The sequence below is a fragment of the Vidua chalybeata genome, chromosome 17, assembly GCF_026979565.1.
Source record: "Vidua chalybeata isolate OUT-0048 chromosome 17, bVidCha1 merged haplotype, whole genome shotgun sequence".
Classification (NCBI taxonomy): Eukaryota; Metazoa; Chordata; class Aves; order Passeriformes; family Viduidae; genus Vidua; species Vidua chalybeata.
In genome coordinates, this window is record NC_071546.1 from 10,188,549 (window position 1) to 10,202,204 (window position 13,656).

General features: G+C 53.7%; 1 protein-coding gene across 1 annotated transcript in view; it reads left to right on the forward strand.

Moving 5' to 3' along the window:
* Window positions 1–13,656, forward strand: part of LAMA5 (laminin subunit alpha 5) — an 85,840-nt gene that overhangs the window by 55,174 nt on the left and 17,010 nt on the right. The window contains exons 21-40 of the mRNA XM_053958863.1: window positions 695–794; window positions 955–1,111; window positions 2,734–2,872; window positions 5,606–5,748; window positions 5,829–5,935; window positions 6,618–6,771; window positions 7,055–7,215; window positions 7,723–7,831; window positions 8,357–8,454; window positions 8,957–9,158; window positions 9,563–9,689; window positions 9,880–10,019; window positions 10,793–10,908; window positions 11,166–11,377; window positions 11,497–11,701; window positions 11,855–11,999; window positions 12,573–12,713; window positions 13,069–13,230; window positions 13,372–13,473; window positions 13,559–13,642. Coding sequence (XP_053814838.1) covers window positions 695–794; window positions 955–1,111; window positions 2,734–2,872; window positions 5,606–5,748; window positions 5,829–5,935; window positions 6,618–6,771; window positions 7,055–7,215; window positions 7,723–7,831; window positions 8,357–8,454; window positions 8,957–9,158; window positions 9,563–9,689; window positions 9,880–10,019; window positions 10,793–10,908; window positions 11,166–11,377; window positions 11,497–11,701; window positions 11,855–11,999; window positions 12,573–12,713; window positions 13,069–13,230; window positions 13,372–13,473; window positions 13,559–13,642 — 2,804 coding nt within the window. The remainder of the gene's footprint in view (window positions 1–694; window positions 795–954; window positions 1,112–2,733; window positions 2,873–5,605; window positions 5,749–5,828; window positions 5,936–6,617; window positions 6,772–7,054; window positions 7,216–7,722; window positions 7,832–8,356; window positions 8,455–8,956; window positions 9,159–9,562; window positions 9,690–9,879; window positions 10,020–10,792; window positions 10,909–11,165; window positions 11,378–11,496; window positions 11,702–11,854; window positions 12,000–12,572; window positions 12,714–13,068; window positions 13,231–13,371; window positions 13,474–13,558; window positions 13,643–13,656) is intronic.

Genomic DNA, 13,656 nt, shown 5'->3' on the forward strand with positions numbered 1-13,656 from the left:
CAAGAGATGTCCCACCTTCTGTTTTGGGTCATCGTTTTTGGGGTGATGCAGTTCAGTGCTTTAAGAGTTTACAGTGGTAGTGCTGGTTGATGGTTGGAATTCAATGATCTTTTTGTCTCTTCCAACCTTGGTTCTATGATTCTGTACCACAGCCCAGAGCATGGCCTGGGAATTACTGTGGCTCTGGAGACCTGAGGTCATGCTTTTCCACTATTGGACACGGGTCTGTCAGGCTGGGGAACAAACAGCCAGGTAAGGTACCCCTTTGGGTACCAGAAACTGCTGTGTTTGAACCACTGGTCACATCCTTGCAGCAGTGCCCCTTCCTCCTGCTGGGAGAGGGTGGACATGGATACCTGGGGTTGGTCACTGTCCACCGTGTCCATGGGGAGAGGTGAAGGAGGAGATGGGGCTGCTCTGAGCCATCCCACGCAGTGCTGGCACGGCTGGAGGCAGGGCTGCAGCGCCCGGCCGTGAGGGTTTGCAGACCTTGTTCCATCAGCCGCCTGCAAATAGCTCGGAGCTGAGGTGGAAGAAGAGTCGATCCAAGTGGGGCCGGGGCCAAATATGAAAACGGATACAATGGAATAAAAATAGTGGCCGCAGGCTCCCCGCCCGCTGGGATGTGCCTTTGATTAGCGACCAGGAGCTCGTTAGCACGGCGGGAATGTAAACAGGCGCTTCCTGCCCGCAGGCTGCCGGTGCGACGTCGGCGGGGCCCTGGGGCCGTCCTGCGAGGAGCGGAGCGGAGCCTGTCGCTGCCGGCAGAGCACACGCGGTCCCACCTGCACCCAGTAAGCTGCACCTTGGCAAGCTCTGCCTCCCACGGTGTCCTCTGCCACCACGGGGATGGGGACCTCATCGTCCGGGCTGCTGTCACATCAGCCTGGCGGAGGTGTCCTCTCGCCGCTCCCTCCGGGCAGCCCGCAGGTAACGGTGCTCTCTCTTCCCCAGACCAGCACGGGACCATTATTTCCCTGACCTTCACCACTTGAAATTCGAGCTGGAGGAAGGCACCACGCCATCCGGCCGGGCTGTGCGCTTTGGCTACAACCCCTTGGAGTTCGAGGGCTTCAGCTGGCGAGGATATGCACAGATGTCCTCCATCCAGGTACGCCTGGTGGCTGCAGCCCAGCCCGGCTCCCTGCGGGGAGGATGTGGCCGGTGGAGGACTGATGTGCTTTTGGCACACGTCTTTCATCCCAAGTGCTCCTGAAACCCCCAAAGTCACAGGCTGGCCAACATAAACAGCACAGTGTATATATATAGCCTGTTTGTGCAGATATTTCCTGTAGTGCTGGGGGTGGCATAGACTGATGAGGGGAAAGATCCTAAACTGAGAATCCCGTGATAGCCTAATCTATTTAGACAAAGGTGGTAGCATGGTGATTACTTACAGGGATGTCTATAAACACTGTCTCTCAGTTTCCTTGTTCCTCTTTCAACTGACTCTGCATAACCTTTCCTCCCTTTTCCAAAAATAAGTATCTCCTCCTCAGCTGCCATGTTCAGCTTGGACCTCTTGTTACCCTTCAGCCTTTGCCCTTGCTGTTAGCTGGTTTGCTGTAACAATGGTTTATGCTAACCTGGAATTGTGTAAGTCCTAGAAGTGAAGCTGTTTCTTCTGTTGACTCTTTTTCTCTCCTTGGTGGTTTCTTCTGCATGGCCTCTGCGAAGTGTGTGCACGTTTGGGGATGGAGTACAGGGCAGTGATTCTCTGACAGTCTTGTTCCATGTAAGATGCTTCTTACTCTGGTGCATGTACTTTCAGTTCTCTTCACATTTTTGTGTTTAGGTGAAATAACAGAGGGGCTGTTTCCCACTGAATTTTAGGTAGGAGCTAAGCAGTGAACTCCTGTGGGCCTCCCTTGAGAAAATCCCAGCCTTAAAGCTTAAGGATGGAGCTCACGCTCAAGCTCATAGCTGCAGTGTTGCACACAGCATTGGTGTTTGAGCTAGAAATGGACCTTGATAGAAGGGCTGACACATGGCTTTCGGCTGGCGGGTGTCACCTGTAATTTGTTATCATCAAAACCCTTCCAGTTTGCTCTCCATGGGAAGATGGTGTGTAACTGGAGCTTTAGCCCAGCCCTCATTAGAAGTCTCCCTGGGCAGGAGGTTATTTAAGCCTAGGATCTCTTTGAAATGGGTCAGACTTGAGCATCTCCTTAGCTGGGGTCTTGCCAAGCGGTGTGCAGGCAGGGGGAGAGCAGATGTGCTATCAGTTGTACGGTCTATTAGCCCTGCTGGTCCTTAGCACTGCACATTCCTGAGCACCAGCTCAATTCCCAGCCTCTTCTGTAGGCAGCTGGGCAGAGCCCCATAAATACAAGGGCAGGAATTTGGTACCTGGTGGCAGCACACCAAACCCAAAAGCAGCGCACTGATACCAAAAGCAACAACTTCCTATAACCTTTCCCATGTAATTATATGTGCCCCAGGACAGATGAGCCACCTTGCTGTGCCACAGCATCTTCCAGGTGTGATCACAGCCTTCCCACCCCCTTCCACAGACAGGTTGCTCCCTCGGTGGCTGGCCCCAAGTGTCCCCAAAGTGAGGGACAGTGTCACAAGGTGCCGTGAGCAGTAGGGTGCGTGTGCTTGTCTCCTCCTCGCACTGTGGCATGTTGCTTTGGGAGCAGTGAGCCGAGGGCTGCGCTTGGGCTGGCACTGTGGGTGGTGGAGGTAACTGAAGGTGTGCTCTGCTTCTCTCCCCTTTCTCTCTCCCACCAGCCCAAGGTAGTGGTGACTCTCAATGTGACCTCCCCCGACCTCTTCCGCCTCGTCTTCCGCTACGTCAGCCGGGGGCCCGCCAGTGTGGAAGGGAGGGTCTCGGTCGTTGAGGAAGGAAAGTTTAATGTTTGTGGCAACTGTAAGTGCATTTTTCACTTCTAGACTAACTCAGAGCATCCCACGCTGCGACACTGCTCCTCTGCCCCTTCTCCTGCCCCAAGGTGTGTCTGTCCCGAGTGTGCCCGTGTCAGGTGGCCAGCCAGAGCCGTGCTGCGGGCTGGCGAGGGAGGGGGAAAAGAGGCAGGCAGGCAGGCAGGTAGGGCAGGCGGGTCAGGCCCTCCCCAGAGTGGGTGGGCGCTCAGGAGCTGCCCCCCCAGTGATGTGTGCCCCGTGTGCTCTTTTGCTTTTTGCAGAATAAAATCAGAGTCACTGTAGACGTGAAGGAAGCAGAGCTCTATCTGTTCCATGTCATCCTGAGGTATATTAATTCAGGAGGGGCCACTGTGTATGGCAAAATTACAGCTTATCAGCCACGAAGGAGAGGTAAGGATCCCAGACTGCTCTGCTTCCCTGTGCCATCGCCACCTCCTCCCCATCCCAGGCAACCTTCTGCATCATCCTTTCCAGAAGACGCTTCCATATGGCTTTACCCGTTAGTCCTGCTCTCCCAGTTGAAAGGCTGATTTGAGTTTGCAGCCCCCTTTATTTACCAAAGCAGCAGCAAGGTGGGCCCAGCCCTGGGGCTGCGCACTGAGGACTGACACCAGCCAGGCTGCTGGGACATAAAACTGTTGTACAATTCCGTACAACCTTTCCAGCACAGGATGAGATCACCCCAGTGCCCCAGGCAAAACTGAGCTGACTTTCCACAAAAGCAGAATGGTTCCAAACTTTGGCAGCTGGAGGTGGTTTTATTTACCAGATGCCCTGACCTGGCAGTCCTGCCTTTCCCGTGTGCTTCTCCCAAACCAGGCTGCTGACTTCACACGTGGTGTGGGGCTTGGAAGTGCTGTGGAATTACACACCTTACACAGGCATTGCACTCTGGTGCAGTGTCCTCTCGTCAAACCGTGAGCTGCTGGAGAGGAGCCACCAAAAGATGTCTGAACAAGCCTAGAAATCTGGGCAGCAAATTTTCTGGGAAACAATCTGAGCAAGACTGCATGGGAACACAGCTGAGGCCATGGTTGATTTTACCCCTTCGGATGCCACGGCCACACTGTCCTGCTGAAGCTCTTCCTCCAGACCACACATCCACAGCACAAGGCTGTCAACACTAACTATCTAATTTATCAGTGTGTGAAGTTCTCTTCTCTGTCTTGAGTTGACATAGGTTCTGCCTTTGATGTGATATGCAAGGTTTGAAAGGCCAAAATATTATTTTTCTGCCCTCTATTTTTTTTCTTTTTGAGAGGAAAAATGGCTTATTTTTTATGTCCAGTCATATTACACAGCAGAAGAACAAGAAGAGCAGGAGCCGTGGTCATGTTTTGGGATCCCATCAAAGGTCAGGAAGTATTTAATCTGTCCTATCCAAGCAGCAGAGCTCATTTGCCTTAAAAAGTGCTTCACTTCTTGTGCAGAAGCAACACGATTTTTGTAGTGCTGAAGGCAAGCAGCCAAACTGATACATCAACAACAGGACACCAGCATCCTTGAGAGGCTTCAGGAGTGCTGAGCCAGTTCATGTCTGGATGGAAAGGGCTCCACGTGACAAAGAACAAGCAGCCCGGAAAGAAGTTGGAAGATGTGGCTTGCAAAAGGGGAAGCCTTTTCCAAGTATGGGATTTTCAGCCTGGTTTCTTCCACTCTGCCTCCAGAAGCTGTCTCAGCTGGAGCTGTGTATTGCCTCAAAGGGATCTGAAACGTCAACCTTGTCAGTAAATCTACCCCAGTGCCAGTTCAGGGAAATCTCTTCAATCCTTGAATCCTCACCTCTGCTTCCCGTCTGGAAAAGTGAGGTCCCAGCCTCAGCTGATGCCAGGCGTGTCACAGAGCTGCCACACATGTGAAGGGTTATTAACCATCCCAGCAGTAGCAGAAGCCCTTGCTTTAGCTTCTGGCCCTGTGTGTTGTGTCTTGATGTCCATGTATCACACCAGGGCAGTCAGTGTGCCACATTCTCCACTTCCTTCTTCATCTCATCTGCTCGCCGTGCAGGCATTCCCAGTGAATCCCCCTCACCTGTGCTCTTCAGAAGCTCCTGACCTGCTGGGCAGGCACACAGTCTGCTTCTAGGTGCTCTATTGTGATTGCATCCATTAATGAAGAGGTTGTGGGACTGTCAGATGAGCCAAGGAGCTGTTCAGCAGCAGCAGGATCAGGCCTTGCACCCATTCTGTTCTGTCAGTTTAAAATAATGTCCAAATATCGAGTGCAGAGTCTGTGGTTGGCAGGAAGAAAGGCAGGAGCACACCTTGGGGGCCTCAAAGTTTGCCAGAGGACAGGTATCTTGCCTGTGGAGCTGGGGTCAGAATTTCCCCGAGGAAAAATGTATCTGGGCAATTCTTTTTGTCTGTCTCAGGATTACCTCTTCACAGATGAGTTCTTTCCTTTTCTAGCTGGCAAAATGCTCCTTGGCTTGCAACACTCTGTGCTTGGCAGTCTGGGGATGCAGAGCACACTGTGAGAGCTCTGGATTTGCATTAAGGATTGCAGTGATTTATATTTATTTCTCCCATTAGGCTGTTGAGCAGATTGAGAGTGGATGTCTCTGTTTCAGGACCGTGTGGGATTGTGGTGCACCGAGAGAGTGGGAACCTGTCACTGTCCACTGCACCACAAAGCTGCTTCCCTGAGCATATCCTCCCATGTCCAGCCCCAGTTTTTCCATTCCAGGTCCCTTCACAGCCTCTCATCCCTCCCATTCCAGGTACAGAGCAGATCAAGCAGATTGTCTTTGCTCCCAGCACGGAGCCAGCCTTTGTCACTGTGCCCCAGAACAGCTTCGGGGAGCCCTTCGTACTCAACCCCAACACCTGGTCTCTGGTTGTTGAGGCACAGGGTGTGCTGCTGGTAAGGCCCTGTGCTCCACCCACCCTGCTCCCTGGGGACAGGTGTCCCAGGCATAACACCTCTCCCATCTCTCCTCCCAGGACTATCTGGTTTTGCTGCCCAGCTCATACTACGAAGCACCAATCCTGCAGCTGAAGGTCACAGAGCCTTGTGTCTACCAGCCAGCCCCTGAACAAGCCACCCAGAAGTAAGGATCTGCACATCTCTGTGCTGTGTGGGGCTTGCTCAGCTCCTCTTGGCCTGGGGTTAAGGAATATACACAGTCCAGAGTGAGTGATGCAAACTGCTCATGGAGCTGTGGCAAATAAAGCTTGTAGAACCTGCACTGGCCCAGAAAGCCAACCTTTTTTTTTGTCCATGACACAGCCAGTCTGTGTTTTCTCATGGACCCTGGAGGGCCAGCTCACCCAGTGACACCATAGCCCACCTCTCTGCCAGGGTGGGTTCCCAGTGCCAGGTTGTGTGTGTTCTCGAAAATGGCTGCCATGAGTAGGTTTTGCTGGGCTATTTAAAATGAACAGAGTCTGGTAGTGTTTGGAGCATCTTAATCTATCTGCTTGCCCAGACCCTCTTGTTCATGTTGGCAGGAAGGCTGGCTGGGCTCTGGACACTGGTTTTCCCATCCACAATAATAGTGGTCCCCAGGATAAAACCCATTGCCAGGGGAGAAGTTTTTTGTTGTTACTGCTCTCCCTGGTCCTGTAATGCCCAGTCCCTTGCTCTCCACTGACCAGAGCTGCTCCTTGGCCCTCCTGATAGACCAAAGCCTTTTGCAAACTTGGCTAGACCCAGGCTTTGTGGGTGTTCTCAACTTTTATAATCATGATGTAACTTTTGTGCTTCACAAATTTTTTCCTGTGTGTTTCCAGCTGCCTCTTGTACAAGTACCTGTCCGTGGAGGGCTTCCCTGCCGTGCCAGGGGTGGATGCAGTGTGCAGGCTGGACAACCGGCTCCCCAGGCTGTGTCCCACGGAGCAGCTCACCCCGTCCCACCCCCGCATGGCCACCTGCAGTGGCAGTGATGTGAGTGGCACTTCTGTTTTGTCCCCTTCCTGGCCACTGCAGCGCTCATCCCCCTGCCCCCGCTGTCTGGGGCTTTACCTACAGCTGGGCAGGTGGCCAGGAAGGCTTTACACCCGTGCAGCTGTGTGTTTGTGTGCCCTGTTCAAGGCACCCAAACCCAGAGTCTCACGTGTAAAGGTTTGCAAGGATTTGATGAGATTTGGTGCGTTGTCCCCTGAGCTGCAGAGGAGGCTGGTTTGTAGCATCCTGCACACAGTCCCTCAGTCATCCCTCTGTCCTCCAGGTGGAAGTGCAGCTGTCCCTGCCCGTGGCCCAGCCTGGGAAGTACGTGCTGCTGGTGGAATATGCCAACACCAACGCCCTGCAGACCGTGGGCATCGCCGTGAGCTCGCCGCGCTCGGCCACGCAGCAGGGCACGCTCACCTTCTACCCCTGTGTCTACAGGTATGGGGAGAAAGGGTCCAGTTCTCTGCCATGGCAAGGACAGCTTCCCCTCCAGCTGAACTTTTTTGGGTTTATCACGTAAACAAAGAAGGTTCAGTGTTTTCCAGCTGAGCTCTGTGTGTCCAGACTCATTCTAGCTGGACACAGATTTTAGTGGCTGGCCAGCCCCTCTCAGGGAAGTATGTACCTGCCTCTGCCAGGAGATAATCTTGTGCATCTGTTTACAGCTGAATGTGTTGGTAGGGACCTTGACTTAGGGGATGACCCACAGGCAGGTTTATTGGAGACAGGTCAAACCCTGTCTGGCTTCAGACTGCCACCTTTGCAGTAGGAAACAAATGTTTGGGGTGTCCTTGGAAAACTTTGCTCTTGCGAGCAGCCAGAAAAAAACATCAGAAGATTTCCAGGGACTTTGTGTAAATCCCCTCAGGACATAGAGCTGGCAGGACAAGAAATGGGTCATGACCCTGTGCAAGGCTGATTTCAAAATGTGTGTTTCTCTTGCAGTTTCCTTTGTCGAGGGATTGCTGTAGATTCCCAGAGTCGAATGGCAACTTTTGAACTCACCTCAGAGGCCACTGTTCGTTTCACCTCTGATCTGGCTGACTTCTTCCTGGTAAGGCTCCCTCTGAGGGCAGCTCTGTCAACAAGTCACAGAGAGGAAAGGCTGGACTGGGACCCAGCCTGCCAGAAGGGTTTTCTAGTTCTGTTTGGATTGGATCTCAGCTCTTAGTCTGGGTTTTCTAGCCCTGTTTGGACTGGATACTGGATGATAGTCTGTGTCACAACCAGTCCAAGTGGAGAATGTGGTCAGTAGGGTATTTTGAAGTAGATCATGGGACTGGGAGTGGGGAGGAGATGGGGAGAAGCAGCTACTCTTGCAGAGGGAGCTCTGTAGCAGTGGGGCAGTTCCTTTTTTTATCTTGAAGACATTCCTTGTTTAGCCAAGGATGGAAGAATCCCATCAATATGTGGAGCTTCTAAATGCCATAAGGCTCGTGCTAAGGAATAAGGGGCAGTAAGCAGAGATGTGACTGCCAGGCATTAGCTGAAGTGCCTGCTGGCTGGTGGGCACAGGGACAGCTGTGGCTCCCGTGGCAGAGGCTGTCACATAACCAGGTGTCTCTCTCCCGTGTGGCAGCACAAAGTGTACCTGATCCCTGCTGCACAGTTCACCATGGAGCTCATCGAGCCGAAGGTGCACTGCATCAGTGTCCATGGCACCTTCTCATCCAACAGGTGAGGGTCTCAGCTCCCCCTTAGCTTTAGCATCAACGGGACTATTTCCAAAAACATTTGCTTGTCCCGCTTCCCTCAGGCTCAGAGACTTTTTTAAGTTCTTGATGAAGAAATCTCTGGCTGAGGTGAAGCTCCTTGCTTGTGTCCTCTGAGCACAGACTGGGATCAGACTGATGGTTCTGTACCTGACCCCCACTCTGCCTCCTGGGGCAGACACTCAAGTGTAGTCCCAAACAGGCATTCCTGTGCTTGCTCACATACAGCAAGACCCTTGCTGTATCCAAATTTTTGACACTGCTTCAGATAAATATTTGCAGAGGAATTGGCCTGTGCCAGGCTCCTGTTCTTCCTGCTGAGCCCATATCCCAGAGCCCCAGGGGTGCTGGTAGTGAGCTGTCCCTCAGCAGGCACACGTTGTAATCCACCAGGAGTTACAGGGCATGCTTCCCTCCTCTCTTTCTTTCTGGACATACTCACATCCTGTTTACTCCTTGTTTTTCAGCAGCTCCTGTGTCCCCTCAAGGTTCCTGAAGCTTTCTCAGTCAATCATTTTGGAGGGGGCCCAGGCTCTGCCCATCGCCCCAGAGGTGCCCCTGGCTCAGGCTGTCCATGTGGCTCCAGCTGGGGTGCCAGTGGAGCCTGCCCCTCGTCCTCCCACAGCCATGGACCCCACTGCAGAGCTCATCCTCCTGCAGTCCCCACAGGTAGGGGCACAGGCATGAGTTGGGCTGGTTTGCTGGTGCTGTGACACTGGACCACTGGGTCAGGGAGAAATTTTTCTTACCTGTTGATTAATGCTTTATCAATTAGAATTTTCAGAATTTAATCTGAGCTTTAAATTTCTCCCTGAACATGTAATTCCTGTGGACCCACCTGTCTTAGCTTTATCCAGCCTTGTTTGATTCTCTGGGATCCCGGGAAAAGCTTTTCAGGTGGCAGCATCAGAGGGGAGAGAGTGTGGAGTCAGGGGGGCTTGATTCACTGAATTCTCAAGACCTGGCAGCTGTGCAATAAGAGCACAAATCTGTGCAATAATTCAAGAACATCCCAGGTGTGGATGCAGGTGTCAGACATGGATTTTTGTCTGTATTCTCCCGTTTTGGGGCAGGCTGCAGTGGTGTTTAACAGCCAGATCCAGACCCTGGGACGCTACGCCTTCATCCTGCACTTCTACCAGCCCAACCACCCCACCTTCCCCGTGGAAGTGCTGATCAATGGTGGGCGCATCTGGCAAGGTGAGAAGAGCAGGGACCTGGGGAAGCTGCTGGTTGGCAGAAGCCCTGGAAGTTTTCCATGCCAGAGGTTGACTGTGGCTTCTTTAGGGATTGCAAAAACGAAGCACAACTGACTTACCCCTTCCAAACTGGGAGGATGGGATGGGGACTCAAGGGACACGTGAGACCAACACATTTGTTCTCTTTTCAGGTCAGACCAATGCGAATTTCTGCCCACATGGCTACGGGTGTCGGAGCCTGGTGGTTTCTGAGGACCAAATCATCCTGGATGTTACTGACAATGATCTGACTGTGGTTGTTCGAGTGCCAGAGGGCAAGCAGCTGTGGCTGGTGAGCCTCTCTCCAGGAAGCTCCCCAGAGCACGCTGGGCAGGCTTCAGCAGAGGGCTTTTCATTGGATTTTTATCACTGTGTGACCGCAGGAATGTTACCTACCATCACTCATCTCTGAACTACCCTAGAACTTGCAGTCTCCAACCTTAGTGGTGTGGAATTGAGGGCAGAATTTACAGGGGCAGCTTCTCTATATATAGAGAGTGTCCTTCCTTGTCTGGTTCTGATATCAAAACCAGGCAGAAATCAAAGCTGTTATTTTGCATACATAGTTTGTGATAATCCAGAATAAGCCTTATTCCTGCTCTAGCAATATTTTAAACCTGGATAATATTGTTTGTTCAGGCAGGCCTCATCATGAGAGTAGGTAGCCCTTGTTATTCTCAGGCAGCAGGACTAGAAGGTTGACCAAAATATGGATAAATGGCTGAAAGACAGAACTGGAACCCAGGTGCCTTCATGTGTAGAAATTTCAGATGATAAAGATTGCCTGCCTCCCTGCTGAGGCACAGCCAGTGCTGTGCTCTGGGGGTATTCTGCCTGGTTTTAGTCCAATGAATTTGTGCTGTTCCTCATGTGGAGCTTTTGGTTAAATGGACCCTGATGGACAGACCTCAGTAGAGAGGTGACTCCTGGTCTTTGCAGTACTTGCTGTGTTGTGTTCTGTCCCAGCAAGGCATGAAAGCTTAGAGGTGCACTTGGAATTTGGAGTCGTTTTGGATGGTGCTTGTCTCCCTGAGCTGGCTCACCCAGCTCATCCTTGCTTTGCAGGATTACATCCTTGTGGTGCCTGAGGACAGCTACACCTCCCAGTACCTGCAGGAGGAACCCCTGGACAAGTCCTATGATTTCATCAGCAGCTGTGGCATCAACAGCTTCTACATCAAGTGAGATGCTTGGCTTTGGGTGCCCGCTCTGCTGTCTGCACACTCCTCAGGGAGCAGCACCTCATCCCTTCATGTGTGGCAGGGAGGGGCTGGTTGAGGTTTTCCCTCTGTTGACCAAACGCAGGTATCTGGGAGCTCTCAGTGTCACAGGGCTCTCCCCCCCACTAAGTCCCCGTGCCTGCAGGAGATGCTGGATTTGGGGTGCTGGGGAGGCTGTGGGGATGGGCGGCACTGACCCCTCCTGCCTTCCCCTGCAGCCCCAGCACATCCTCGAGGTTCTGCCGTGACTCTGCCATCTCGCTGTCCCTCTTCTACAACAACGGGGCGCAGCCGTGCCGCTGCCACGAGGCCGGGGCGCGGGGCAGCCAGTGCCAGCCCTTCGGGGGACAGTGTCCCTGCAAGTCCAACGTCATCGGCCGCGAGTGCTCCCGCTGTGCCACCGGCTACTGGGGCTTCCCCAACTGCAGGCGTGAGTTCCCCTGTGCCCTGCTCTGCCTTCCCAGCTTGTGCTCTCTATCCATTCCCCACGCTTGCCTTGGGTTCCTGGGTCTGGCTCGCCCAAACCCAGCCTTTTTCTGCCCCTTGCAGCCTGTGACTGCGGGACGCGTCTCTGTGATGAAGTGACGGGGCAGTGCATCTGCCCTCCCCACACCCTGAAGCCAGAGTGTGTTGTCTGTGAGCCCCAAACCTTCGGCTGCCACCCCCTCATTGGCTGTGAGGACTGCAACTGCTCCCGGCCCGGCGTGCAGGAGCTGACAGAGCCAGGCTGTGATGTGGACAGTGGGCAATGCAGGTGAGGGAGCCTCGTCCTGGCACTGGGGATGTCTGGCAGCATCCCTGGCCCCTGCTGGAGTGATGGGACACCTTGGCAAGCTCAAGGGAGGAAATGTGCAGAATGGGGGTGAGGAAAGCTCTGAAAGCTCTTCTGGCTCTTGTGTCCACCCAGGTGCAAGCCCAACATCATTGGACGACAGTGTGACCTCTGTGCCCCTGGCTACTACCACTACCCTGACTGCCGGCGCTGTGACTGCCACCAGGCTGGCACTGAAGCGAGCGTGTGTGACCCGGTCACGGGGCAGTGCCACTGCAAGGTCAGTCCCCCAGTGCCTCCATGTGGTGCCTTTCTCCTTGGCTCGGCTCTGCTGCTCTGGCAGGGGGTGGCAGAGGCTGCGTGTGCCCAGCATGCAGGGAGGGAGCAGGGCTGGATAAGGAGAGCGCCTGAGCTGTGCCTGAGCTGCAGACAGCCTGCCCCATGGGCTGGTGGGTTCAGAGCACCCTGAAAAGCTTTATCTCCTCATCCTTCTGGCCATGAAGTCACTCCTTGGGCTGTCTCTGGGGGAGATGGCCAGTCTGAGTCCTGCCCAGTGTCAGAGCTTGTTGCAGGTGGAGCTGTCAGCCCTATTGGCTCCTGGCTCCATGGCAGCAGAATAACTCAAAACACCTTCTAAGCTGCCTGCTCCAACCTCTTTGTAGGGCTTATAAGTGCTTTCTCTAGGTGAATTTAATGTTTGGTGGGTTCTGGACAAGCAAACCTGTTTGGGGGACTGCTTTAACGTCTTCCAGCACCACAGCACTTTGCTTTGATCACTCAGCCAACCGTCCCTGTCCTCCACTGAGGCCTTGTGAGAAGCTGCTGACACTGTTGAGCTTTGCTTATCTTTCAGGAAAATGTGGAGGGCCTGAGGTGCGACCAGTGCCGCCTGGGGACATTTTCTTTGGATGCCACCAACCCCAAGGGCTGCACCAAGTGTTTCTGCTTCGGTGCGACCGATCGCTGCCGCAGCGCCGAGAAGCACCGAGCTGAGGTGAGCGGGGCGGGGGGCCACCAGAGCCTGCAGGTCAGGTGTGTTCCCATCCACCTGGCTCCTTGCTGCCCTCGGGTCTCTGTCCTGCATTAATCCTACTGAAGACACCATGAGGAGGGTTATCTTTGACTCCCTGTGCCCATCTCCTGCTTTCAGCCCCTTTTCCTGGTCTCTGGGGTCTCATGTGCTGGGCGGGGGTGATGATCAGCTTTCCCGTGGCTTCATCAAGATGCATGTGAGGTGTGAGCCTGTTATTCCCCTTTCTGCTGCTCTGGGACCTATTCTTCTGGAGCATCAACACACAAATACTTTGTGTAACTCCACTAGAAGACCCAGAGTTGCTCTTCCCCTCCAGTTTGTCGACATGAACGGGTGGCTCTTGCTGAGCAGCGACCGCCAAGAAGTGCCGACAGCTCTGAGCCCACGGGAGCAGCTCGTCACTGCTGACCTCAAAAACCTCCCAGATGCCTACCAGGAGCTCTACTGGGTTGCACCCAACTCCTACCTTGGGGACCAGGTAAGAGAATGGGGAACCACCCTGACCTCACCAGCAGCCTGACATGCAGGCACTGCTCACACTCCAGTTGAACACGGCCGTCTCTGTCTTGTCTCAGTGGTGTGGACTTGCAGCAACGTATGGGATTTGTCTCTCCCTCAGGTTTCCTCCTATGGGGGGCACCTTCGCTATGAGCTGCACTCCAACCCTCGCAGGGGTGACGTGTTCGTTCCCATGGAGTCCCGGCCGGACGTGATCTTGAAGGTACACCCCAAGAAATGGCCTGGTGCCCCCTGCTAATGCAGGAGCAGGATGAGGTGATGACTGATGCCTTCCTTGCTTTTCCCAGGGAAATCAGATGAGCATCATGTTTCTGGAAGGTGCCTACCCATCCCCAGGGGAGGCACATCAAGGCCAGCTGCAGCTGGTGGAGGTGAGTTTGCACAC